General features: G+C 40.0%; 1 protein-coding gene across 1 annotated transcript; it reads left to right on the top strand.

The window, feature by feature from the left end:
- The first annotated feature begins 284 nt into the window (after positions 1-284).
- LOC138852696 (monocarboxylate transporter 9-like) lies at positions 285-5,834 on the top strand. The gene is made up of 3 exons (XM_070084963.1): positions 285-329; positions 2,822-3,052; positions 4,583-5,834. Exons 2-3 carry the CDS (start codon positions 2,888-2,890, stop codon positions 4,925-4,927), a joined length of 510 nt encoding a protein of 169 aa, XP_069941064.1. The 5' UTR covers positions 285-329; positions 2,822-2,887; the 3' UTR covers positions 4,928-5,834.
- Positions 5,835-25,647: the final 19,813 nt, after the last annotated feature.

The raw sequence follows: 25,647 nt of genomic DNA, 5'->3' as shown, positions 1-25,647 counted from the left end.
ATTCCGTTTTCTCTAATATAAGCCCCAAGACAGGGATAGGAGAATGGTACTTGTATCTCGTATCCTCTTCATACCTCCGTCGAACTGCTCGGTATTATGCCAAATATTATTCATTTTGGAATATTTAACACGTTTTATGTACAGGTCTCCCTCATCATTCACGTTTTCAGCTTTCGCGGGCTTCACGCATTCGCGAATTCCCAACCGCCAAATTCCCAGCCACCAAATTCCCAGCCAAATCATATTCAAGTTTCCCGCCACCTGCGAGTCCCTACTACCCTCCCACCGACCCCCGCAACTGGCAGCCAGCCCTCCCACCACTCAGTGTGGTGAGTGTTTTGTTTGTTCATTATTTGCTATTAAACTACAGTATAAATAATGTAAACCCATTCATGACTGCATATTGGAATGGCTATTCGGACAGGTATTAGACGGTGACATCATGTGTTTACTCTTGAACACAGCAAAGAATCAAACATTTCTGCTACTGCTAATAATAACAATAGTAATAATAATAATAATAATAATAATAATAATAATAATAATAAATACGATATAATTGAAGAAGGAAGTTGTACAAAAATACGAGGGAGTGGTTGACACATCGTCAGTGTGGCTTTGTTTATGCTGGAGTGAGCATTAGTCTCCCTGCTCTTCCAAACATTTCACAATAATTCATTGTGTTTGGTGCTTGTAGATTGAGTGCGACTGAGTGGTAGAGGCAGTGGTTGAGGCAGGCAGATTGAGGCAGTGGGTGAGGCAGCTGTTGAGGCAGCAGTGGTGAGGCAGCTGTTGAGGCAGTGGTTGAGGCTGCTGTTGAGGCAGTGATTGAGGCAGCTGAGGCAGCGATTGAGGCAGTGGGTGAGGCAGCTGTTGAGGCAGCGATTGAGGCAGCTGTTGAGGCAGCGATTGAGGCAGTGATTGAGGCAGTGGTTGAGGCAGCTGTTGAGGCAGCGATTGAGGCAGCGATTGAGGCAGTGGGTGAGGCAGCTTGTTGAGGCAGCCGATTGAGGCAGTGGGTGAGGCTGCTGTTGAGGCAGCGATTGAGGCAGTGGTTGAGGCAGGTGTTGAGGCAGCGATTGAGGCAGCAGCTGTTGAGGCAGCGATTGAGGCAGTGGGTGAGGCAGCAGCGATGTTGAGGCAGCGATTGAGGCAGCGATTGAGGCAGCTGTTGAGGCAGCGATTGAGGCAGTGGGTGAGGCAGCTGTTGAGGCAGCGATTGAGGCAGCGATTGAGGCAGTGGTCTTTAATAACATACATGTTATTAATAATAATAATACATGTTATTAATAATATGTACTATTATTATTTATAACATATATGTTATTAAATACCACTGCCTCAACCGCTGAATTATTGTGAAATGTTTGGAAGAGCAGGGAGACTAATGCTCACTCCAGCATAAACAAAGCCACACTGACGATGTGTCAACCACTCCCTCGTATTTTTGTACAATTTCCTTCTTCAATTATATCGTATTATTATTATTATTATTATTATTATTACTATTGTTATTATTAGCAGTAGCAGAAATGTTTGATTCTTTGCTGTGTTCAAGAGTAAACACATGATGTCACCGTCCAATACCTGTCCGAATAGCCATTCCAATATGCAGTCATGAATGGGTTTACATTATTTATACTGTAGTTTAATAGCAAATAATGAACAAACAAAACACTCACCACACTGAGTGGTGGGAGGGCTGGCTGCCAGTTGCGGGGGTCGGAGGGAGGGTAGTAGGGACTCGCAGTGGTTGAGGAAGTGGTGGAGGCATTGGTGGAGTCTGTGGTATTTAATAACATACATGTTATTAAAGCATAACATGTATATATTTAGTACAATTTACGACGTTTTCATGTATTTTATGATTGTTCATGGTTCAACAAGTTAAGGAAGCAGTATTGTATTATATTTCCCTACAATATATTGGGGCACCAAACATTCACGGTTTTTCAACATTCGCGAGGCTCTTGATCCCCTAACCCTCGCGAATGTTGAGGGAGACCTGTAACTTGGCAGACGATGCAACATACCCCCAAATGAAAAGCAGGGGTGCCACTAGCACGATAAGAGACAATACAATAAGTGTCAGGGGTCCAAGACTGTTCAACTGCCTCCCAGCATACATAAGGGGGATTACCAATAGACCCCTGGCTGTCTTCAAGAAAGCGCTGGACAGGCAGGCACCTAAAGTCAGTACCTGACCAGCCGGGCTGTGGTTCCTATGTCGGTTTACGTGAGGCCAATAGTAACAGCCTGGCTGATCACGTCGTGATCCACCATGAGGCCTGGTCACAAACCGGGCCGCGGGGGCGTTGACATCCGAAACCATCTCCAGGTTCCGGCATACTACAGGTCCCAATGATGCCGGATTAGTGATGGCTGACCTGTACTTAAAGGACCACTACATAAGTGAAACTTAAAAATGCCATCAAAATCCTGAAATTTTCAATATTTTCAGTTTTATTTTTGCAGTTTTATATTCTGTTTCAAATTCTCTACAATCTTGCAAGAAAAGTGTTAGATTTTTGTTTTTAAAGAAACTTCCATTAGGTAGTTCTACAACCACAGAAATGTTATTTTTTTATGATAAACTATATAATGAAGATGGGACACCATGGGTTTATCTTTGTTCCTTTAGCAACAAATAGGTAATCAAATTACTTTACCAAATATTAGGTACATTAATTGGACTGTACCCCTGTACCTCTGTAATCTTTTTGACTACCACCCACAGGATGGGTATGGGGTGCATAAAAAAGATATTAAACTAATTAACCCCTGTAAATGACAATCATAATAAACATCTCTTGTTTTACAGAGAGCCTGGACATACTTGGATGACATTGGAGAGCTGATTACATCATGTGTGGATGTCAGCTACTGTATGGAGGCTTCCTATTTGATTTTTGCAATATCAAACTTTGTTCTATATGTTTTCTACGACACAGTCTACATGTATTTAACTGATTATGCCCTGGGTGTTGGTGTGTCAGCAGATGACAGTGCAAATCTTATATCTGTTATTGGAATACTCAACTGCTTGGGAACGGTAAGAGATCTAGTATCGTAGTTGACTTTAAGATATTTCTTTACCTGTAATTCTGTACCAAAATCCACGTTTTACAAGTGCCTGTTCGTAATTACTCACGTGTTCAGTGTGGGATTTTAGAGAATTGTAATTACAGTACCTGCTTTTAGCTACAGGAGCACAACTGTGCTCAAGGTCTCCTCTGTTCAAAAATTTGTTCAGTATATATATTTTACTAAATTTTGAATGGTTGTAGCACTATTACTTCTTCAAATAATTCATATAATTGTTCTACAACCATGTGTGAAAAAAACAAATTTCTTGTGTCCCTTCAACTTCAGTTTACAAATGCTACCTCTTATTGTCCCTGTTGCAGGTACTGAGATGTTTACTTTATTTATTCTCATGTTCTTTCATAACCTTACATGTAATTATCATATTTTCTCTTTACTTCTCGGCCAGTGTGAGCATAATTAGTGTTAATACTTTTTCATGATAGCTCTTATTAATAACTCTGGTAGCCATTTTATAGCTCTTTTTTGGACTATTTCTGATTTTTCCATGTGTATTTTAAGCGTGGACAGCACACACTGCTGCACACTTGTATATGGTTTGGTGATACCAACAAACTGGTAAAGGACACTTATGTACAGTTCAGGATATTTATTAAAGGAAATGTTTTTCCATGAGTGGCTTCATCAGTCCTAATACAGTCATCTAAGACAGGTTAATATATAGTGGGCAGTGCAGGTGACCTGAAGCAAAAATGAGGTGAGCCAGAAGAAAATATGTTGGACAGATATACAAGTGAATGGGGTTGGATGTCAACAGGACCTGTCTAGCATGGGCCAGTACTCTTGCTACATAGTTTCTCCATGTTTACAGTGTGTTTGCACAAACATACTCTTTCTGTGAACATAGAAATGCCTGCAAATGGTATAACCATAAGAACACATGTGTACAAGAGGAATAAATGTGGGCACTTAATGAACTTTAATGAAACATAGCCAGTCAGTCATGAAAACAGCCAACAGAGGTGAAAGTTGCTGGAAGCTGCATTAATTGCCACAACTGACACAATTCTGCATAAGTCTGGGAGCTTCAATCTTTCTAAACTGTGTGCATGGAGATGTTATATAGCAGTAGATATACTGGCCCATGCTAGGCAGGTCCTGTTGAAATTCATCTAATCTCACTTACATATTTTCTGCAATTTAACATACCTCCTGCCTCACCTCACTTTTACTCTTGGTCACCTGCACCGTCCATTATATATTAACCTGTTTTAGTTTACTCTGTATTAGAACTGATGAAATCACTTGCTGTAAAAAGTTTCCTTTAATACATGTTCTGAATTGTGCACAAGCATCCTTTTTCACACACAGCTGCACATTCCAGTTTTGGTCTAACATATGTTGTAAATAGCTGTTTTAACATTTTTTTTATCCCTAAATTTAAAAGCTACTTGGGTATGTTATAGTTTGGCAGATACCTCTGATATGGTCTACACCCTGAGATACTCTTATGTACCTCAACTTTCACTTATTTCAGGTGTTGATGGGATATGTTGGTGATCGTACGTGGTCATCACCAGTGATACTATATAATGTCTCCATGGTTATCTGTGGACTCAGCATCATCTCCATGCCTTTCATAACTAATTACTGGTTGCTAGCCATGACGTCAGGTGTATTTGGATTATTTATATCCGCTAACTATGCCCTAACCTCAGTCATCCTGGTTGAACTTGTAAGTTTAGAAGCCTTCAGCAAGACTTATGGCATGTTGCTACTCATCCAGGGTGTAGCTAATCTTATTGGGCCTCCACTTGTAAGTAGGTTTTATTTTTATTATTACATATTTAATATTAATCATAAGGAAGCACTGAATACATAGGGGTCATATCTGAGGAAAGGGAGGGTAGCTCTTAATTTCTTGGATCAAGAGCCTTTTGTCAGAATAGCCTTTGGGTACAGATGAATTTTTATCAACCTTAATTTCAGCTTTATGCACTATAAATAAATCTACAGATATTTAATACAGTAACAGCATTTGTGTTTCTTCTTTCAACAAACAGGCCATATCCCACCAAGGCAGGGGCATTTGTGTTTATTTCAGTTAATTTGTACCGAGATGGTGTGCCCTAATAAAATATGGGCATTAGGTAAAATTAAAAGGATTCCAGTGTCATTGGTAACAGTGAAGAAATTTATGAAACAAATAGAATTTGCAAATGTAAATGATGACATTAAATTAAGTATATCAGCATTTTTATAATTCTGTTCAAATTCAACATTTCTATGTGATTTAATTGTGTCAGTATATATGTGTTTGATAAGTACTTTAGTGAAAACATATTACCCACAGAGTCTGGACATGCATGCACTGTATGAGTGTTACAGAATTATTAAGATTACTGCTAATGCACAAAGGTGGCAAGAAAATTATATTTATGAGAATAAAGAGTGAAGGAACTTACTGTATTGCTTTTTAATATGTTGCAGAGATTGGTGGATGAATTTGGTAGGGTGTGCAAAAGAAGAAAATTAAAAGTGAATACAGGAAAGAGTAAGGTTATGAGGATAACAAAAAGATTAGGTGATGAAAGACTGGATATCAGATTGGAGGGAGAGAGTATGGAGGAGGTGAATGTATTCATATACAGTGGACCCCCGCATAACGATTACCTCCGAATGTGACCAATTATGTAAGTGTATTTATGTAAGTGCGTTTGCACGTGTATGTTTGGGGGTCTGAAATGGACTAATCTACTTCACAATATTTCTTATGGGAACAAATTCGGTCAGTAAGGTAGTAGGTTGGTAGACAGCAACCACCCAGGGAAGTACTACCGTCCTGCCAGATGACTGTGAAACAAAAACCTGTAACTGTTTTGCATGATGGTAGGATTGCTGGTTTCTTTTTCTGTCTCATAAACACGCTAAGATAACAGGGATATCTTGCTACTCCTACTTACACTTTGGTCACACTTCACAGACACGCACATGCATATATATATATACATACATCTAGGTTTTTCTCCTTTTTCTAAATAGCTCTTGTTCTTTTTTATTTCTTCTATTGTCCATGGGGAAGTGGAAAAGAATCTTTCCTCCGTAAGCCATGCGTGTCGTATGAGGCGACTAAAATGCCGGGAGCAATGGGCTAGTAACCCCTTCTCCTGTATACAATTACTAAAAAAGAGAAGAAGAAAAACTTTATAAAACTGGGTTGCTTAAATGTGCGTGGATGTAGTGCGGATGACAAGAAACAGATGATTGCTGATGTTATGAATGAAAAGAAGTTGGATGTCCTGGCCCTAAGCGAAACAAAGCTGAAGGGGGTAGGAGAGTTTCAGTGGGGGGAAATAAATGGGATTAAATCTGGAGTATCTGAGAGAGTTAGAGCAAAGGAAGGGGTAGCAGTAATGTTAAATGATCAGTTATGGAAGGAGAAAAGAGAATATGAATGTGTAAATTCAAGAATTATGTGGATTAAAGTAAAGGTTGGATGCGAGAAGTGGGTCATAATAAGCGTGTATGCACCTGGAGAAGAGAGGAATGCAGAGGAGAGAGAGAGATTTTGGGAGATGTTAAGTGAATGTATAGGAGCCTTTGAACCAAGTGAGAGAGTAATTGTGGTAGGGGACTTGAATGCTAAAGTAGGAGAAACTTTTAGAGAGGGTGTGGTAGGTAAGTTTGGGGTGCCAGGTGTAAATGATAATGGGAGCCCTTTGATTGAACTTTGTATAGAAAGGGGTTTAGTTATAGGTAATACATATTTTAAGAAAAAGAGGATAAATAAGTATACACGATATGATGTAGGGCGAAATGACAGTAGTTTGTTGGATTATGTATTGGTAGATAAAAGACTGTTGAGTAGACTTCAGGATGTACATGTTTATAGAGGGGCCACAGATATATCAGATCACTTTCTAGTTGTAGCTACACTGAGAGTAAAAGGTAGATGGGATACAAGGAGAATAGAAGCATCAGGGAAGAGAGAGGTGAAGGTTTATAAACTAAAAGAGGAGGCAGTTAGGGTAAGATATAAACAGCTATTGGAGGATAGATGGGCTAATGAGAGCATAGGCAATGGGGTCGAAGAGGTATGGGGTAGGTTTAAAAATGTAGTGTTAGAGTGTTCAGCAGAAGTTTGTGGTTACAGGAAAGTGGGTGCAGGAGGGAAGAGGAGCGATTGGTGGAATGATGATGTAAAGAGAGTAGTAAGGGAGAAAAAGTTAGCATATGAGAAGTTTTTACAAAGTAGAAGTGATGCAAGGAGGGAAGAGTATATGGAGAAAAAGAGAGAAGTTAAGAGAGTGGTGAAGCAATGTAAAAAGAGAGCAAATGAGAGAGTGGGTGAGATGTTATCAACAAATTTTGTTGAAAATAAGAAAAAGTTTTGGAGTGAGATTAACAAGTTAAGAAAGCCTAGAGAACAAATGGATTTGTCAGTTAAAAATAGGAGAGGAGAGTTATTAAATGGAGAGTTAGAGGTATTGGGAAGATGGAAGGAATATTTTGAGGAATTGTTAAATGTTGATGAAGATAGGGAAGCTGTGATTTCGTGTATAGGGCAAGGAGGAATAACATCTTGTAGGAGTGAGGAAGAGCCAGTTGTGAGTGTGGGGGAAGTTCGTGAGGCAGTAGGTAAAATGAAAGGGGGTAAGGCAGCCGGGATTGATGGGATAAAGATAGAAATGTTAAAAGCAGGTGGGGATATAGTTTTGGAGTGGTTGGTGCAATTATTTAATAAATGTATGGAAGAGGGTAAGGTACCTAGGGATTGGCAGAGAGCATGCATAGTTCCTTTGTATAAAGGCAAAGGGGATAAAAGAGAGTGCAAAAATTATAGGGGGATAAGTCTGTTGAGTGTACCTGGTAAAGTGTATGGTAGAGTTATAATTGAAAGAATTAAGAGTAAGACGGAGAATAGGATAGCAGATGAACAAGGAGGCTTTAGGAAAGGTAGGGGGTGTGTGGACCAGGTGTTTACAGTGAAACATATAAGTGAACAGTATTTAGATAAGGCTAAAGAGGTCTTTGTGGCATTTATGGATTTGGAAAAGGCGTATGACAGGGTGGATAGGGGGGCAATGTGGCAGATGTTGCAAGTGTATGGTGTAGGAGGTAGGTTACTGAAAGCAGTGAAGAGTTTTTACGAGGATAGTGAGGCTCAAGTTAGAGTATGTAGGAAAGAGGGAAATTTTTTCCCAGTAAAAGTAGGCCTTAGACAAGGATGTGTGATGTCACCGTGGTTGTTTAATATATTTATAGATGGGGTTGTAAGAGAAGTAAATGCGAGGGTCTTGGCAAGAGGCGTGGAGTTAAAAGATAAAGAATCACACACAAAGTGGGAGTTGTCACAGCTGCTCTTTGCTGATGACACTGTGCTCTTGGGAGATTCTGAAGAGAAGTTGCAGAGATTGGTGGATGAATTTGGTAGGGTGTGCAAAAGAAGAAAATTAAAGGTGAATACAGGAAAGAGTAAGGTTATGAGGATAACAAAAAGATTAGGTGATGAAAGATTGAATATCAGATTGGAGGGAGAGAGTATGGAGGAGGTGAACGTATTCAGATATTTGGGAGTGGACGTGTCAGCGGATGGGTCTATGAAAGATGAGGTGAATCATAGAATTGATGAGGGAAAAAGAGTGAGTGGTGCACTTAGGAGTCTGTGGAGACAAAGAACTTTGTCCTTGGAGGCAAAGAGGGGAATGTATGAGAGTATAGTTTTACCAACGCTCTTATATGGGTGTGAAGCGTGGGTGATGAATGTTGCAGCGAGGAGAAGGCTGGAGGCAGTGGAGATGTCATGTCTGAGGGCAATGTGTGGTGTGAATATAATGCAGAGAATTCGTAGTTTGGAAGTTAGGAGGAGGTGCGGGATTACCAAAACTGTTGTCCAGAGGGCTGAGGAAGGGTTGTTGAGGTGGTTCGGACATGTAGAGAGAATGGAGCGAAACAGAATGACTTCAAGAGTGTATCAGTCTGTAGTGGAAGGAAGGCGGGGTAGGGGTCGGCCTAGGAAGGGTTGGAGGGAGGGGGTAAAGGAGGTTTTGTGTGCGAGGGGCTTGGACTTCCAGCAGGCATGCGTGAGCGTGTTTGATAGGAGTGAATGGAGACAAATGGTTTTTAATACTTGACGTGCTGTTGGAGTGTGAGCAAAGTAACATTTATGAAGGGATTCAGGGAAACCGGCAGGCCGGACTTGAGTCCTGGAGATGGGAAGTACAGTGCCTGCACTCTGAAGGAGGGGTGTTAATGTTGCAGTTTAAAAACTGTAGTGTAAAGCACCCTTCTGGCAAGACAGTGATGGAGTGAATGATGGTGAAAGTTTTTCTTTTTCGGGCCACCCTGCCTTGGTGGGAATCGGCCGGTGTGATAATAAAAAAAAAAAAAGTGGTTGAGGCAGCTGTTGAGGCAGCGATTGAGGCAGTGATTGAGGCAGCTGTTGAGGCAGCGATTGAGGCAGTGGGTGAGGCAGCTGTTGAGGCAGCGATTGAGGCAGGGGGTGAGGCAGCTGTTGAGGCAGCAGATTGAGGCAGTGGTTGAGGCAGCTGTTGAGGCAGCGATTGAGGCAGTGGTTGAGGCAGCTGTTGAGGCAGGCAGCGATTGAGGCAGTGGTTGAGGCAGCTGTTGAGGCAGCGGGTGAGGCAGCTGTTGAGGCAGCAGCTGTTGAGGCAGCGATTGAGGCAGCTGGTGAGGCAGCTGATTGAGGCAGTGGGTGAGGCAGCTGTTGAGGCAGCTGATTGAGGCAGTGGGTGAGGCAGCTGTTGAGGCAGCGATTGAGGCAGTGGGGCAGCTGAGGCAGCTGTTGAGGCAGCTGTTGAGGCAGCGATTGAGGCAGTGGGTGAGGCAGCTGTTGAGGCAGCGATTGTGGGTGAGGCAGCGAGCTGTTGAGGCAGCGATTGAGGCAGTGGGTGAGGCAGCTGTTGAGGCAGCGATTGAGGCAGCTGTTGAGGCAGCGATTGAGGCAGCTGTTGAGGCAGCGATTGAGGCAGCTGTTGAGGCAGCGATTGTGGCAGTGGGCAAGGCAGCTGTTGAGGCAGCAATTGAGGCAGTGGGTGAGGCAGCTGTTGAGGCAGCGATTGAGGCAGTGATTGAGGCAGTGGGTGAGGCAGCTGTTGAGGAAGCGATTGAGGCAGCTGTTGAGGCAGCAGATTGAGGCAGTGGTTGAGGCAGCTGTTGAGGCAGCAATTGAGGCAGTGGATGAGGCAGCTGTTGAGGAAGCGATTGCGGCAGTGGTATTTAATAACATACATGTTATTAATAATAATAATACATGTTATTAATAATATGTACTATTATTATTTATAACATATATGTTATTAAATACCACTGCCTCAACCGCTGAATTATTGTGAAATGTTTGGAAGAGCAGGGAGACTAATGCTCACTCCAGCATAAACAAAGCCACACTGACGATGTGTCAACCACTCCCTCGTATTTTTGTACAATTTCCTTCTTCAATTATATCGTATTATTATTATTATTATTATTATTATTATTATTATTACTATTGTTATTATTAGCAGTAGAAGAAATGTTTGATTCTTTGCTGTGTTCAAGAGTAAACACATGATATCACCGTCTAATACCTGTCCGAATAGCCATTCCAATATGCAGTCATGAATGGGTTTACATTATTTATACTGTAGTTTAATAGCAAATAATGAACAAACAAAACACTCACCACACTGAGTGGTGGGAGGGCTGGCTGCCAGTTGCGGGGGTCGGAGGGAGGGTAGTAGGGACTCGCAGTGGTTGGGGAAGTGGTGGAGGCATTGGTGGAGGCAGTGGTGGAATCTGTGGTATTTAATAACATACATGTTATTAAAGCATAACATGTATATATTTAGTACAATTTATGACGTTTTCATGTATTTTACGATTGTTCATGGTTCAACAAGTTAAGGAAGCAGTATTGTATTATATTTCCCTACAATATATTGCGGCACCAAACATTCATGGTTTTTCAATATTCGCGAGGCTCTTGATCCCCTAACCCTTGCGAATGTTGAGGGAGACCTGTATATTCATTTATAACGGCACAAAACATATTCAACCCCTGCCAATTTGGATTCAGGAAAAATTGGTCACTAACGATGCAATCTTGCTAAAAATGCTATATCTGCTTTAACAGTATTGGAAAATAAGGAATATCCACTAGGAATTTTTATTCCAAAAAAGCTTTTGACACAGTGACCACCATGCTACTCACAAACTTGACCATTGTTAAGAGGCTTTGAGGGTTTTTACGTCGTACTAGTACGTCTTACGCGTAGGGGTTTTTGACGTACTAGTACTCATAAATTCTAGCGACCTCAAATCTAGTGGGAGAAAGCTGGTAGGCCTTCATATGAAAGAATGGGTCTATGTGGTCAGTGTGCACAGTCTAAAAAAAATCCTGCAGCACACAGTGCATAATGAGAAAAAAAAAACTTTTTCCATTTTTTTTTAATAAATCAGCGACTTTGCAGTGTATTTTCGTATGGTATTTATTGTTGTATTCTAGTTTTCTTGGTCTCATTTTATAGAATGGAAGACATATTACAGAAATTGAGATGATTTTGACTGGTTTTACAATGAAAGGTGCCTTGAAATTGAGCTCAAAGTAGCAGAAATGTTCGATTTTTACCAAACTTCAAAAGTAAACAAATCGTGCCAAGCGTGCAATACACGTCAACTGGTGAGTCTAATATTCTTTCACAAGTGCACCAATAATATTTATACCATTTTTTACACTAATGCAGTAGTCTGCATAACAGTAAATCTTATATTTTTTGTGAGAATAAAAATTCAAAGTGGAAAGCAAAAGAATATAAGAGGGGCCTTGAGACGTGACTAATGACTAGAGGAAATGTCATTTTAGTGCCAGGAATGTCTTTCTTGTTTATTCTGGACCCTATTCCGAAATTGGCATCTTTTGAAATTTGTGTGAAATTGGCAAAATTGCTAAATTCTGACCACTGTACTGGATAGTTGAATTTATAAATGGGTGGTTTCTTGCACCCATTCGATAGAAAAAATGGAGTTCTAGCGAAATATTCATGTTTTTTGTCGACTAGTACAGTGAAATTGGCCGAAAATGGGGCTCAAAGTGGGCAAAATCGCCGATCCGTAAACATCGCCGAGACCGCTAACTTTGCGAGAGCATAATTCCGTAAGTTTTCTATCAAATTTCAAACTTTTGGTGTCGTTATGATCGGGAAAAGATTCTCTATCTTTTCATAAGAGAAAATAATTTTTTTTTTTTTTTTAAATTTGGCCGACCCTGAGAACGAGTTTCGGAGAGGGCCTGTCGACCCTCAAAGGGTTAATAGTATCCAAAACGGTTGGGATCCTCTCCAAGATATGATACTATGTGCCGCAAACTGCCCTTCTCACACTCTACCATTCACTTATATATCCATACCTCACCTATGCTATCTGTGCTTGGGGTTCAACTGCAGCAACACACCTAAAGCCAATAATAACCCAACAAAAAGCCGCAGTAAGAATAATCACTAAATCCCATCCCTGGCAACACACCCCCCCACTCTTCATAGATTTAAACTTACTCCCTGTTCAGTACATCCACACTTACTACTGTGCAATCTACATCTACAGGACCTTAAATTCCAATATTAACCTTGACCTAAAACGCTTTCTTGATAGTTGCGACAGAACCCACAGGCACAACACCAGACACAAACATCTCTATGACATTCCCCGTGTCCGACTAAACCTTTACAAAAATTCAATGTATGTCAAAGGCCCTAAAATCTGGAACACCCTACCTGAAAATTCTAAAATTGCAGACACATTCATCACCTTCAAAACTACCATCAGAAAACATCTTATCTCCCTGATACACCCTGTCAACTAATTACACGAATACCACCTGGTGGTTAACACTTGCACTCACTCACCCATTTGACCATAAACAGAAATATCAATCTCAATCTCAAAATAATGAATCTTAACTAGTCATAAGTTGGCCTGTGATACTCCAATACTGAAACTATGTATAGTGCCAAAACAAAAGCATTCACATTGCTAAACTCACAAACTAGTATTTAGTCACTTAGCCATAATACCAACTTACCTCATAATTTTGTAATATTTTAAACTTAAGATTTAATTTAAGTCTGCCCGAAATACCTAGCCATGCTAGGTGTTCTAGTGGTACACTCTGTAATTATTATTTTACTACATGTAAACCACACAATAACCAAATTATGTAAACTCAGCATTGTAATCCTTATAGAGAATAAACTTTGAATTTGAACAGTACCAGCAGGTTGGTGTGGCGACCCTGGAAATTTGAAATTATGCTAGCTGAAATTAGTGCCAAATAACTGAAGGAACCGAATAACTGATTGCTGGATTTGTGATGACGGACCTGTAGTAATACACAAAAGCTACCATTTGCACACCATAGGATTGTTTTGGTCGTGTTGCAGTACAAATGTACAGTAGACTCTTGTATTACACGGATTTATTTGGCACGTTTTGGTAATTACACTATTGAAAAATTGTGGCATAATTTTATAGAACACTTCGTAAAATTAACTTAACATGGTTTGGTTTGCGAGAGGGGAAAAATTTGGAGCATCACCTGTGGGATATTTCCCTAGCTCAGGCAGCCACTTGCTGTGGGTGAGACCACTGTCTCCATGGGAAAGACATACCACCATCCCTGTCCCAGCCTTCCACTCATAAGCATCTAGATGTGTTTGTGGATTGTGTTTTGATATTTTAATTGCCATATCTTGAATCTGCCAAACAATCATGGTACCCAATAGGCACACAAGTGTTGCTGAAAGTGGCAAGAAAAGGGTTAAGCATTTAAGTCTTGGCAATGCAAAGAAAATCAAGATATTAGAGAAGCTTAAGAGTGGCTCATATGTGGCAGATACAGCGAGAGCCTATGCCCTTAACAAAGTGTCAGTTTGTATGGTTAAAAAGAATGAGATAAATATACTGGTCTGTGTGATGAATAACTGACTTACTTGACTGACTTACTGACTTACTGGACTGACTAACTTGACTGATTTATTGACTGACTTGACTTACTGACTTTAAGTTCGACTTTTTCATTGAAGAGGACCCTGACAAATCTAGAAGCAGTGCTCCGAAAAGGGGTCTAGAGTAGCTGATGCCTTACCATCATGGTAAAATAGCCCAGAAATCCATTCCAGAATTTATGCACACTCCAGTACCAGTACCTCTAGGGCCACAGCATAATTCTCCACTCTCTTCACAATCATCTACAAACACCAGCACCCACAATTTAAGGTAAGAAATACTATTATTTCTGTTGCATTTGTAGTCTTAAGCAGTAAAAAGAACATACTCTAGGTCTCTAAGTAATACATCATGACGATGAACAACAATTACACATTCACTTTTATTTTTGTAAGATCTGGAAGTCTAAAAAAAGTTATTTGGCTTTTTGGGGCTCCCAGGAACATAACCTTATTTTTCCCATAAGTTCTTCAGTTTATCTAACACAGCATTTTCAAAAACGTAACCACAGTGTAATACAGGTCAGCCATCACTAATCTGGCAATCAGTAATCTGGTTCCATCAGTAATCTGGCACTAATTTTGGCTAGCATAATTTCAAATTTCTAGGGTCGCCACATAAACCTGCCACTATTGTTTGGTGGTGCTACTTGCTGCATAAGTTATTCCAATTTCTTTTTCTCCATTTATTGTTATAACCTGCTCACTTTTAACCCTAGCCATAGTTCCAACAAATGAAAGAAGTGCTTCTTGTTGTGTAAAGCACATACACCGTACATTGTCCATAAAAGATAAAGTGGCTTTGAAGCCACATTTATTTATTTATTTATTTATTTATTTCCAATTTGTGCACACATACAGAGGTACAAAAAAAAAAAAAATACAGATAAGAGCAGTATGCCAAAGCCACTTATACTATGCATAGCATTACGGGCTGGCTTAAAATTAACTTAAGATTAACTAAGCAATGATGAAATCAGTGATAAAACATTAATGTAAACAGATTACTATAAAGCACAAGTGAGTATTACAAAGACAGGTCATATGGTTGCATTCAGTTAGGTAGTGATTCTGTTAGGTAGTGTATTTAAAAAATAATAAAGTTAGATTGGGTTTTAGGTTTAACATTTATGTGATATAATTGTGAGAAACATTTAAGATATACAATTTATAAGGTTCAGTTATTCAGTATTTATTTGGTTTTGGGTGAGTAAGTGATCTTTGAGAAGAGACTTGAATTTATAAACAGGTAGTGTTTCTTTTATATTTACAGGTAATGAATTCCAGATTTTAGGGCCTTTTATGTGCATTGAGTTTTTGCATAGTGTGAGATGGACACGAGGAACATCAAAGAGTGATCTGTGCCTTGTGTTATGGTCATGTGTTCTGTTGAGGTTGGCAAGGAGATGTTTGAGGGGAGGGTTAATATCAGAGTTAAGTGTTCTATGTATGTAATAGGTGCAGTAATAAGTATGGATGTTTTGTATGGTGAGTAGGTTTAGTGTATTGAATATTGGTGGAGTGTGCTGCCTGTAGTGAGAATTTGTTATCATTCTAACTGCAGCCTTTTGTTGGGTAATTAGTGGTCTGAGATGGTTAATTGTTGTTGAGCCCCATGCACAAATTCCATAGGTGAGATAGGGGTAAATAAGAGAGTGATATAGGGCCAGGAGGGCTGACTGTGGAACATAGTACCGTATCTTCGATAGTATGCCTACAGTCTTGGAAATTTTCTTAGAAATTTGTTGTATATGTGTATGAAATTTGAGTCTATTATCAAGGTGGATTCCTAAGAATTTTCCCTCTGTTAGTTTTGTGATAGGTGATCCGTTTATCATTATGTTAAGAGGGACATCTGTAGCTCTGTTACCAAACTGAATGAAGTAGGTTTTGTCAATGTTTAGTGTAAGTTTGTTAGTCCTCATCCAGGTAGATATTTTCTGTAATTCGGTATTTACAGTATTGGCTAGCGTGACTGGGCTCGGGTGAGAGAAGACGTATGTAGTGTCATCTGCAAATAGTGTGGGTTTGAGTAATTGCGAAGCATTTGGAAGGTCATTTATGTATAGGAGAAAGAGAAGAGGGCCAAGGACACTTCCCTGTGGGACACCAACTGTAATTGGTTGCGCAGAAGAGTTTGCCCCATTTGCGTACACATATTGGCTTCTGTTGCTGAGGTATGACTTGAGGTAGTTGAGGGAGTGCCCTCTTATACCATAGTGTGACAATTTTACGTGGAGCAAGTCATGGTCAACTGTATCAAAAGCTTTACGTAAGTCAATGAAGATCCCCAGTGGGACTTCTTTTTTCTCTATTGCAGTGTATATATGTTCTAGCATGTGTATAATAGCATCATTAGTATTTTTATTAGGCCTGAATCCAAATTGGCAGGGGTTGAGTATGTTTTGGGAGATAAGGTAGGAGTAGATTCGTTTATGAATTAATTTTTCGAAGATTTTTGAGAGAGGGTGTAAGTTGGATATTGGCCTATAGTTATTCAACTCTGTTTGGTCTCCTCCTTTGTGGATCGGGGTGACCCTTGCTATTTTGAGTACTGTAGGGAAGGTGGAGGATTCAATGGATTTGTTAAAGAGTGTTGCAATGATTGGTGATAGCACTTGTGACACTTTTTTGTATATAAAGGGTGGTAAGGTATTTAAATCTCCTGCCTTGTTTTTTAGTGCGTTGATAATAAGGGAGACTTCGTATGGGTTAGTCGGAGCTAGGAACAGTGTGTTCGGGTAGTTGCCGGTGAGGTAGTCATTTGGTGGGGTATCTGAGCTTGGGATTTTATTGGCAAGGTTTTGTCCTATAGTGGAGAAGAAATCATTGAGTCTGTTTGCTGTTTCTGTTGGTGGGAGTTGGGGTTCATCTGATTTTGCTAATTTTATTTCGCTATTTCGTGATATCTTTTTTGTTCCCAGAATTTCTGATAGGGTTTTCCAGGTCTTTTTTATATCACCTCGTAAGTTGGATAATCTGTTCTCATAATACAATTTTTTTGCCCTTCTTATCAGGCTGGTTAGGATTGACGAGTAACGTTTTGTTTGGTCTCTGGTTATGTGACCCATTCTGTACTGTTTTTCATATTGGTGTTTTGTATTTATGGATTTGAGAATGCTGGGTGTTAGCCAGGGACTGTTCAGTCTCTTTGCTGTCATCTGTTTAGTTTTTTTAGGGCAGTGCTTGTTATAGAGGTATTGGGTTTTTTTTAGAAAATTATTAATACATTCGTCAATATCTGTATAGATTTCTAGCTCAGTGTGCCAATCAATGTTTGCTATTGCTGTTGTGAAGTTATTAATGGCTGCCTCATTGTGAAGTCTGAAGGTGACTTTAGTAGTGTCTTGGGGTAGTTTACCAAGAGTTGTTATGAGGAAAGTAGGGTAGTGGTCTGTGGTATTATCTGTAATTATGCCTGATTTTAAAGGGGATATGGTGTTGGTCCAGATGTGGTCAAGTAGGGAAACACTAGTCTCTGTAACTCTTGTAGGTTTTGTTACTGTTGGTAGTAACATACAGTTACTCATTGTGTTTGTGAATTCAGTAACGTGTGGGTCCTGGTCTTGCAGGAGATTTATATTGAAGTCACCTGAGAGTAGTAAGTGATCTTTGTTCATGCGTGCATCAGTTATCATACTTCCTAGATTTTGACTAAATTGGCTAATGTTTGACTGTGGAACTCTGTAGATGTTTATCAATGTGAGAGGTTTTTGTAGGTACTACTTGGATTTGAATTTAGCTATTATATATTCCCCATGTTCATCCCTTGTGCAAGTATTAGTGATACATTCTAGTTGGTCTGAGTAGTATATGGCTGTGCCACCCCCTTGTTGGTCTGGCCTACAGTTGTGTATGGCTGTGTAACCAGGAATGGCATAGACATCTGTACTATCAGGCTTTAGCCAGGTTTCAGTTAGTGTAATGATGGACATATTGGCATGTAAGGAATTTAGTAATGCTATGAGGTCATCGTAATGCTTGCTTAAAGATCTGATATTGTAGTTAAAGATAGTTATGTTGTTGTTGGCACTGAGAAGTGCCTTTGATTGTTCTGCAGTGTAGTAATTACAGTAACTGTTTGATTCATTTAAGTCATTAAATAAGAGGTTGGTATCAGGATCAATGCTTGTAATCATAAGATTTGTAGTGAATCTATAAGTCTGTGTGGTAAGTGTGTACCATACAAACAAAATCCTGCAGAATGGGGTGCATAATGAGAAAAAATGGTGATCATGTTTTTGGTGTAAAACAGCGACTTTCGGTGTATTTTCGTATGGTTTTTATGGTTGTATTCTCGTTTTTTTTGTCTCATTTGATAGAATGGAAGATATATTTCAGACATAGATATGATTTTAATTGGTTTCATGAAGAAAGTACCTTGAAATTGAGCTCAAAGTAGCAGAAATGTTGATTTTTGCAGATGTTCAAGAGTAAGCAAATGACGTCACCATCCAATACGTGTCCAACTGGCTGGTCTAATACAGTGGAACCTCTACTAATGAGTTTAATCCATTACGTGACCTTGCTCGCATCTGGATTTGCTTGTTTGCAGAGTCTATTTTCCTCATTTAAATTAACTGAAATGCAATTAATCCGTTCCCATGGAATTCCAGGCACGACAAAATACTTCAATTGTCTGCCACTGCTGCTTCATGATGTCTGCCACTGCTGCTTCAAGATGTCTGCCACTGCTGCTCCATGATGTCTGCCACTGTTGCTTCATGTTGTCTGCCACTGCTGCTTCATGTCTGCAACTGCTGCTTCATGCTGTCTGCCACTGCTGCTTCATGTTGTCTGCAACTGATGTTTCATGTTGTCTGCCACTGCTGCTTCATGTTGTCTGCCACTGCTACCTCATGATGTCTGCTCCCACTTTTGCTAGCGTGTTGAAGAGCTTTCCAATATGTGAAGGTTGAGGGGCAGTGCCAATCGAACAGGTATTGGATGGTGATGTCATTTGTTTACTCTTGAGCATCACCAAAGAATCTAAAATTTCTGCTAATTTGAGTTCAATTTCAAGGTACTTTTCATCATGAAACCAATCAAAATCATATCTATTTCTGTAGTATATCTTCTATTCTATCAAATGAGAGCAAAAAAGAAAAAACGAGATTACAACCATAAAAACCATATGAAAATATACCGCTAAGAGGAGGCTAATGGCTGAGAAGTGAACTCCGTTATTTATGGTACGATTTCTTTCATTTCTGGTGTATGTTAAGGAGCATCTTTCCATCATATATTGCCCAAGTTTCAATAAGATAGTCCAACAAACAACTGAGATCCAACTCCCTAGATCAAGAGCAAGAGCCCCTCACCAGCGTCAAGGAACCTCCCTTGAGGCCAACTCGCATCTGGAAATTTCGCTTGCATCTGGAAGCAAAACTCGACTGAACGACTGTTCGTATCTGGAAAAACTCGCACGTGGATGCACTCGTAAGTAGAGGTTACACTGTATGTGATCACAAATGGGTTGACATTATTTATACAATTACTACAATAATGCAGTAGTCTGCATAACAGTAAATCTTCTATTTTTTTGTGTGAACAAAAATTCAAAATGAAAAGCAATCATAATATAAGAAGGGCCTAGAGATGTGACTATTGAACAGAGAAAAATATTATTTTAGTGCCAGGAATGTCTGCACTGTTTATGGACCCTATCTTGAAATTGGCATCTCTTGAAATTTGTGTAAAATTGGCCAAATTACTGATTTCTGATCACTTTATAGGTTAGTTGAAATAGGTAAATGGGTAGTTTTTTGTTCTCAATCGACAGAATAGAAAGATTACTAGCAAAATAACTACGAGTTTGGTAGACTGGAACAATAGAATGGGCCAAAAAGAGGGCGGATGAAAAATAGGTGGGTGAAATCATCGATGAGTAAATATCACCTCTGGGTTAATTGTATTCTAACCTAACTGCCCTGTAATCCGGCAAAATCATTAATCCGACACCCTACAGGTCCCAATGATGCAGGATTAGTGATGGTCAACCTGTATAAGGGTCTAGCAAAATCAATAACCTTAAAAACGTAAACATGAAATATTTTTAAAACATGAAAAAATAATCTCAAATCAATATGCAGTCCTAGCCGTAGACACATCCACTTGAACACATCGAGACAGTAAGTAGAAAGAGAACATGGCTGTGAGTACACCAAGGAAAAAAACAATAAGTATCCAGGGCCCAAGGCTGTTCAACAGCCTCCCACCAGGCATATGGGGAATTACTAATAGATCCCTGGCTGCCTTCAAGAGAGAGCTGGACAGATACCTTAAGTCAGTACCTGATTAGCCGGGCTGTGGTTCATATGTTGGACTACATGCAGCCCAGTATCATGGCCGCATCATGGTGAAGTTTATACTGTGCAGCCAACTGTGCATTCTAAACCTGTTAAATCATCCAGAACTAAATGGCACCTTTGTTTTTAATTTAGTAAACTCTGTTTTATTTAGCTGTAATGTCCTATTATTCCTCATTGTTTTCACTGTGTCACACTGAGAAGTACTCATTGCCTCAGTGCCTTGAATGAATCACTGATTCTCTAACACCAAACACTAGTGCTGGCTCCATGATGCGCACACCAGCCTTTTACAACTCGGTTACCTTCAGTTTCTTTTTTTTAAATAGACATGGTTTCATCCTTGAATTTTGCCCTTGCTTCACCAGAGTCACCTGCACTTTGTTTAGATGCTATGATCAATTATAACCAGACATGTGATGGGGTGAAGAAAAGAAGGAAAACTGAGCGATGAGTACTGGTACACAAGTAGATGAGTACATACTGGTACGCAAGTAGATGAGTATTGGTACGCAAGTAGATGAATATAACTGACTCACGAAATCGTAATGACACGATTGCAAACAAACCATACCACGGGCGGGGATAGAACCCACAATCAGAGAGTCTCAAAACTCCAGACCGTCGCGTTAGCCACTGGACCAGCTAGCCACAATAAGATTCGTCCAACTAGGTATATTTCTACACCATAGGAAGATTAGCTGTTAGATGAATGTTAGATAAATGTAAGGTGGTCTTACGGTAGTGGATAAATTAATGAAAATCAGTGATGAACTGTAAAATCCCATCATTTGTTATGTTAAGATGTATATACAAGTTGAGTAATGCTTGTGGTGTTGATAGTTCCATTCAAAGCAGAATATAAAAATAAATATAAATTTTTTATTAAGCGCTAAATCCATGGGGATCATTCAGCGCATGACGTGGAGGCTTGATCCTCCGTCTGCTGAGCGCCAGACAGACGCGCTTCCTATTTGTACTCATCAAAGCAGAAGAGACATCAGAGCTGAGAATGCCTAAAGTATTTGGAATGAATTATCTGAAGCAAAGAAGAGAGATGCCTGAAAATATATACAGTGTTGAACATTGAAGTATGCTACCCCTCTCACACCACAAAATGGATCATTCCTCACCTTTTAGGACAATTTTTTTTTTTTTTACACAAATCAGTTTTACAGGCTGCTATCCTACCTCAGCTCATCTCAAAGCTCAGCACTATTTAAGGTATACTACCCTGTCCTCCCCAGGATGTGACACAACAGTCACTTAACAAAGATACTTGCTTACTGCTAGGTGAACAGGGACAACAAGTGTAAGGAAACATGCCCAACATTTCACCTGTACTGGGGAAGTAGGAGACCCACAAGGAAGTGTCCTTGGACCACTCCTCTTTCTCATCTACATCAGTGACCTACCGAATGCATCACAGCTACTCAAACCCATATTATTTGCAGATGACACTACATACGTCTTTTCTCACTCAAACCCAGTCATACTCGCAAACACTGTTAATGCCGAATTACAGAAAATATCTGCCTGGATGATGACTGACAAACTTACCCTGAACACTGATAAAACCTATTTCATTCAGTTTGGAAACAAAGCTGCAAATGATCCATTTAATATAACGCTAAATGGATCATCAGTCACAAGACTCCACATTGACAGTAGCCTTAAGTTCCAGATACACATACAAAAAAATCACCAGGAAAATCTATAAGACTGTAGGCATACTATCAAAGATAAGGTACTACGTTCCACAATCAGCTCTCCTGGCACTGTACCATTCACTCATATACCCTTACCTCACATACGGAATTTGTGCATGGGGATCAACAACATTCAATCACCTAAAACCCCTAATAACCCAGCAAAAGGCAGCAGTAAGAATGATAACAAATTCCCACTCCCGCTAGCATACTCCATCAATTTTCAAAAATCTGAATCTGCTTACCATTAAGAACATCCATACTTATTCATGTGCCTACTATATACACAGGACAATGCACGCAAATATAAACCCTCCACTCAAACTTCTCTTCACCAACCTTAACAGGACACATGACCATAACACAAGACACAGATCTCTTTTTGATATACCTCGTGTCCATATCACACTGTGTAAAAACTCTATGCACATAAAGGGCCCCAAAATATGGAATTCATTACCAGAAGATACTAAAGTAACCCAGTCTGAAAATCAATTTAAGATTCTTCTCAAAAGCCACTTAATCAGCCTAGACTAAACGCTAAATACTCAGTACGCACATACTTACATATTCCCACATCATAACTTCAACAATCACTTTGAACCTTTTATCCATTGTTGACAGGAATATAATTGAATCATTGTTTTCACAAAAAGAATTTTTTAATATATGCATATATCTTTTGTCTTATATAAATTTGATTCACTTTTAATTAACAATCTACTGTACAACTATGAAATAATTCTTAGTGTTAAGTAGTCAGTGAGTCAACAATGTTAAGTTGGCCCATAATGCCTAGGCGTAACAGAGGCTCTCTTAGCATTGCAACCCATTGTTGTAAATACATAATCTCAATGTACTATTTGCAAAGACATAAATAAATAAATAAATAAAACATATAAACATGCAATGTTTATATGCTATGGAGGGGTGGTAGTCAGGTGGAGGGAAAACATTACGTTTTCTCTGGTCCAGCACCAGAGAAAACATGTATGAATATGCATTGGCCCAATCATCCCCCTTAATACATAACGCTTTTGTTTACACTTCTCAGCATTAACCCTTTGACTGTTTTGGTTGTACAGTGGAACCTCAAAAATCGAACATATCACATATCGAACATTTCGAAAATAAGACCAATTTTTCAGACAAACTGTGTCCCTATTATCGAATGCGCCCCTATTTTCGGACCGCCGGGTACGGGACCTGTCCGCTGGCCCGCTCTGTCCTCATCCCCGAGCAGGCACCGTGAGCAGTCTAGCTTTGTTCATGCTTGAGTGAACACTAACCTGTGATCTCATTCACACATTTTACGATTATTTAATTGTGTTTAATGCTTGTGGGGCTGTGAAATAAGCTGCCATGGGCCCAAAGAAACTTGCTAGCAGTACCCCTGTGGTAAAGAAAGTGAGAAACACCATAGATGTGAAGAAGGAAATAATACAGAAGTATGAGATTGGAGTGAGACTTGATGAGCTTGCCAGGATGTACAGAGGACTGTGGACAGTTATTTTGTGAGACAGAAACAGACGACTGTGGAGTTATTTTGTGAGACAAACAGACAAATGTGGACAGTTATTTTGTGAGACAGAAACAGACAGTTGTGCATGGTTATTTTGTGAGACAGAAACAGAGGACTGTAGACAGTTATTTTGTGAGACTGGGGTCCAATGACTCTCAAGCTGGTCCTAGTGGCATTAAAATACAGAGAAGGGAAGCAACCCCAGAGAGGGCTTTAATACCGGAAGTCCTCATGGAGGGGGATTCTCCTTCCAAACAATAACCCCAACTCCCTCTCTCCTCCTCCCTATCTTCCAGATGCCATCACCAATCTTCAATAAAGGTAAGTAAAAATGTTTTTTTATATTACTATACATAATTAAAGACTATAGCATTTGTTGTGTGTATTTTATTATTATTTATTATCACACTGGCCGATTCCCACCAAGGCAGGGTGGCCCGAAAAAGAAAAACTTTCACCATCATTCACTCCATCACTGTCTTGCCAGAAGGGTGCTTTACACTACAGTTTTTAAACTGCAACATTAACACCCCTCCTTCAGAGTGCAGGCACTGTACTTCCCATCTCCAGGACTCAAGTCCGGCCTGCCGGTTTCCCTGAACCCCTTCATAAATGTTACTTTGCTCACACTCCAACAGCATGTCAAGTATTAAAAACCATTTGTCTCCATTCACTCCTATCAAACACGCTCACGCATGCCTGCTGGAAGTCCAAGCCCCTCGCACACAAAACCTCCTTTACCCCCTCTCTCCAACCTTTCCTAGGCCGACCCCTACCCCGCCTTCCTTCCACTACAGACTGATACACTCTTGAAGTCATTCTGTTTCGCTCCATTCTCTCTACATGTCCGAACCACCTCAACAACCCTTCCTCAGCCCTCTGGACAACAGTTTTGGTAATCCCGCACCTCCTCCTAACTTCCAAACTACGAATTCTCTGCATTATATTCACACCACACATTGCCCTCAGACATGACATCTCCACTGCCTCCAGCCTTCTCCTCGCTGCAACATTCATCACCCATGCTTCACACCCATATAAGAGCGTTGGTAAAACTATACTCTCATACATTCCCCTCTTTGCCTCCAAGGACAAAGTTCTTTGTCTCCACAGACTCCTAAGTGCACCACTCACTCTTTTCCCCTCATCAATTCTATGATTCACCTCATCTTTCATAGACCCATCCGCTGACACGTCCACTCCCAAATATCTGAATACATTCACCTCCTCCATACTCTCTCCCTCCAATCTGATATTCAATCTTTCATCACCTAATCTTTTTGTTCTCCTCATAACCTTACTCTTTCCTGTATTCACCTTTAATTTTCTTCTTTTGCACACCCTACCAAATTCATCCACCAATCTCTGCAACTTCTCTTCAGAATCTCCCAAGAGCACAGTGTCATCAGCAAAGAGCAGCTGTGACAACTCCCACTTTGTGTGTGATTCTTTATCTTTTAACTCCACGCCTCTTGCCAAGACCCTCGCATTTACTTCTCTTACAACCCCATCTATAAATATATTAAACAACCACGGTGACATCACACATCCTTGTCTAAGGCCTACTTTTACTGGGAAATAATTTCCCTCTTTCCTACATACTCTAACTTGAGCCTCACTATCCTCGTAAAAACTCTTCACTGCTTTCAGTAACCTACCTCCTACACCATACACTTGCAACATCTGCCACATTGCCCCCCTATCCACCCTGTCATACGCCTTTTCCAAATCCATAAATGCCACAAAGACCTCTTTAGCCTTATCTAAATACTGTTCACTTATATGTTTCACTGTAAACACCTGGTCCACACACCCCCTACCTTTCCTAAAGCCTCCTTGTTCATCTGCTATCCTATTCTCCGTCTTACTCTTAATTCTTTCAATAATAACTCTACCATACACTTTACCAGGTATACTCAGCAGACTTATCCCCCTATAATTTTTGCACTCTCTTTTATCCCCTTTGCCTTTATACAAAGGAACTATGCATGCTCTCTGCCAATCCCTAGGTACCTTACCCTCTTCCATACATTTATTAAATAATTGCACCAACCAGTCCAAAA

The sequence above is a fragment of the Cherax quadricarinatus genome, chromosome 14, assembly GCF_038502225.1.
Source record: "Cherax quadricarinatus isolate ZL_2023a chromosome 14, ASM3850222v1, whole genome shotgun sequence".
Lineage (NCBI taxonomy): Eukaryota > Metazoa > Arthropoda > Malacostraca > Decapoda > Parastacidae > Cherax > Cherax quadricarinatus.
The sequence above is the reverse complement of the archived record's forward strand: the minus strand, read 5'-3'. Positions and strand labels throughout refer to the sequence as shown.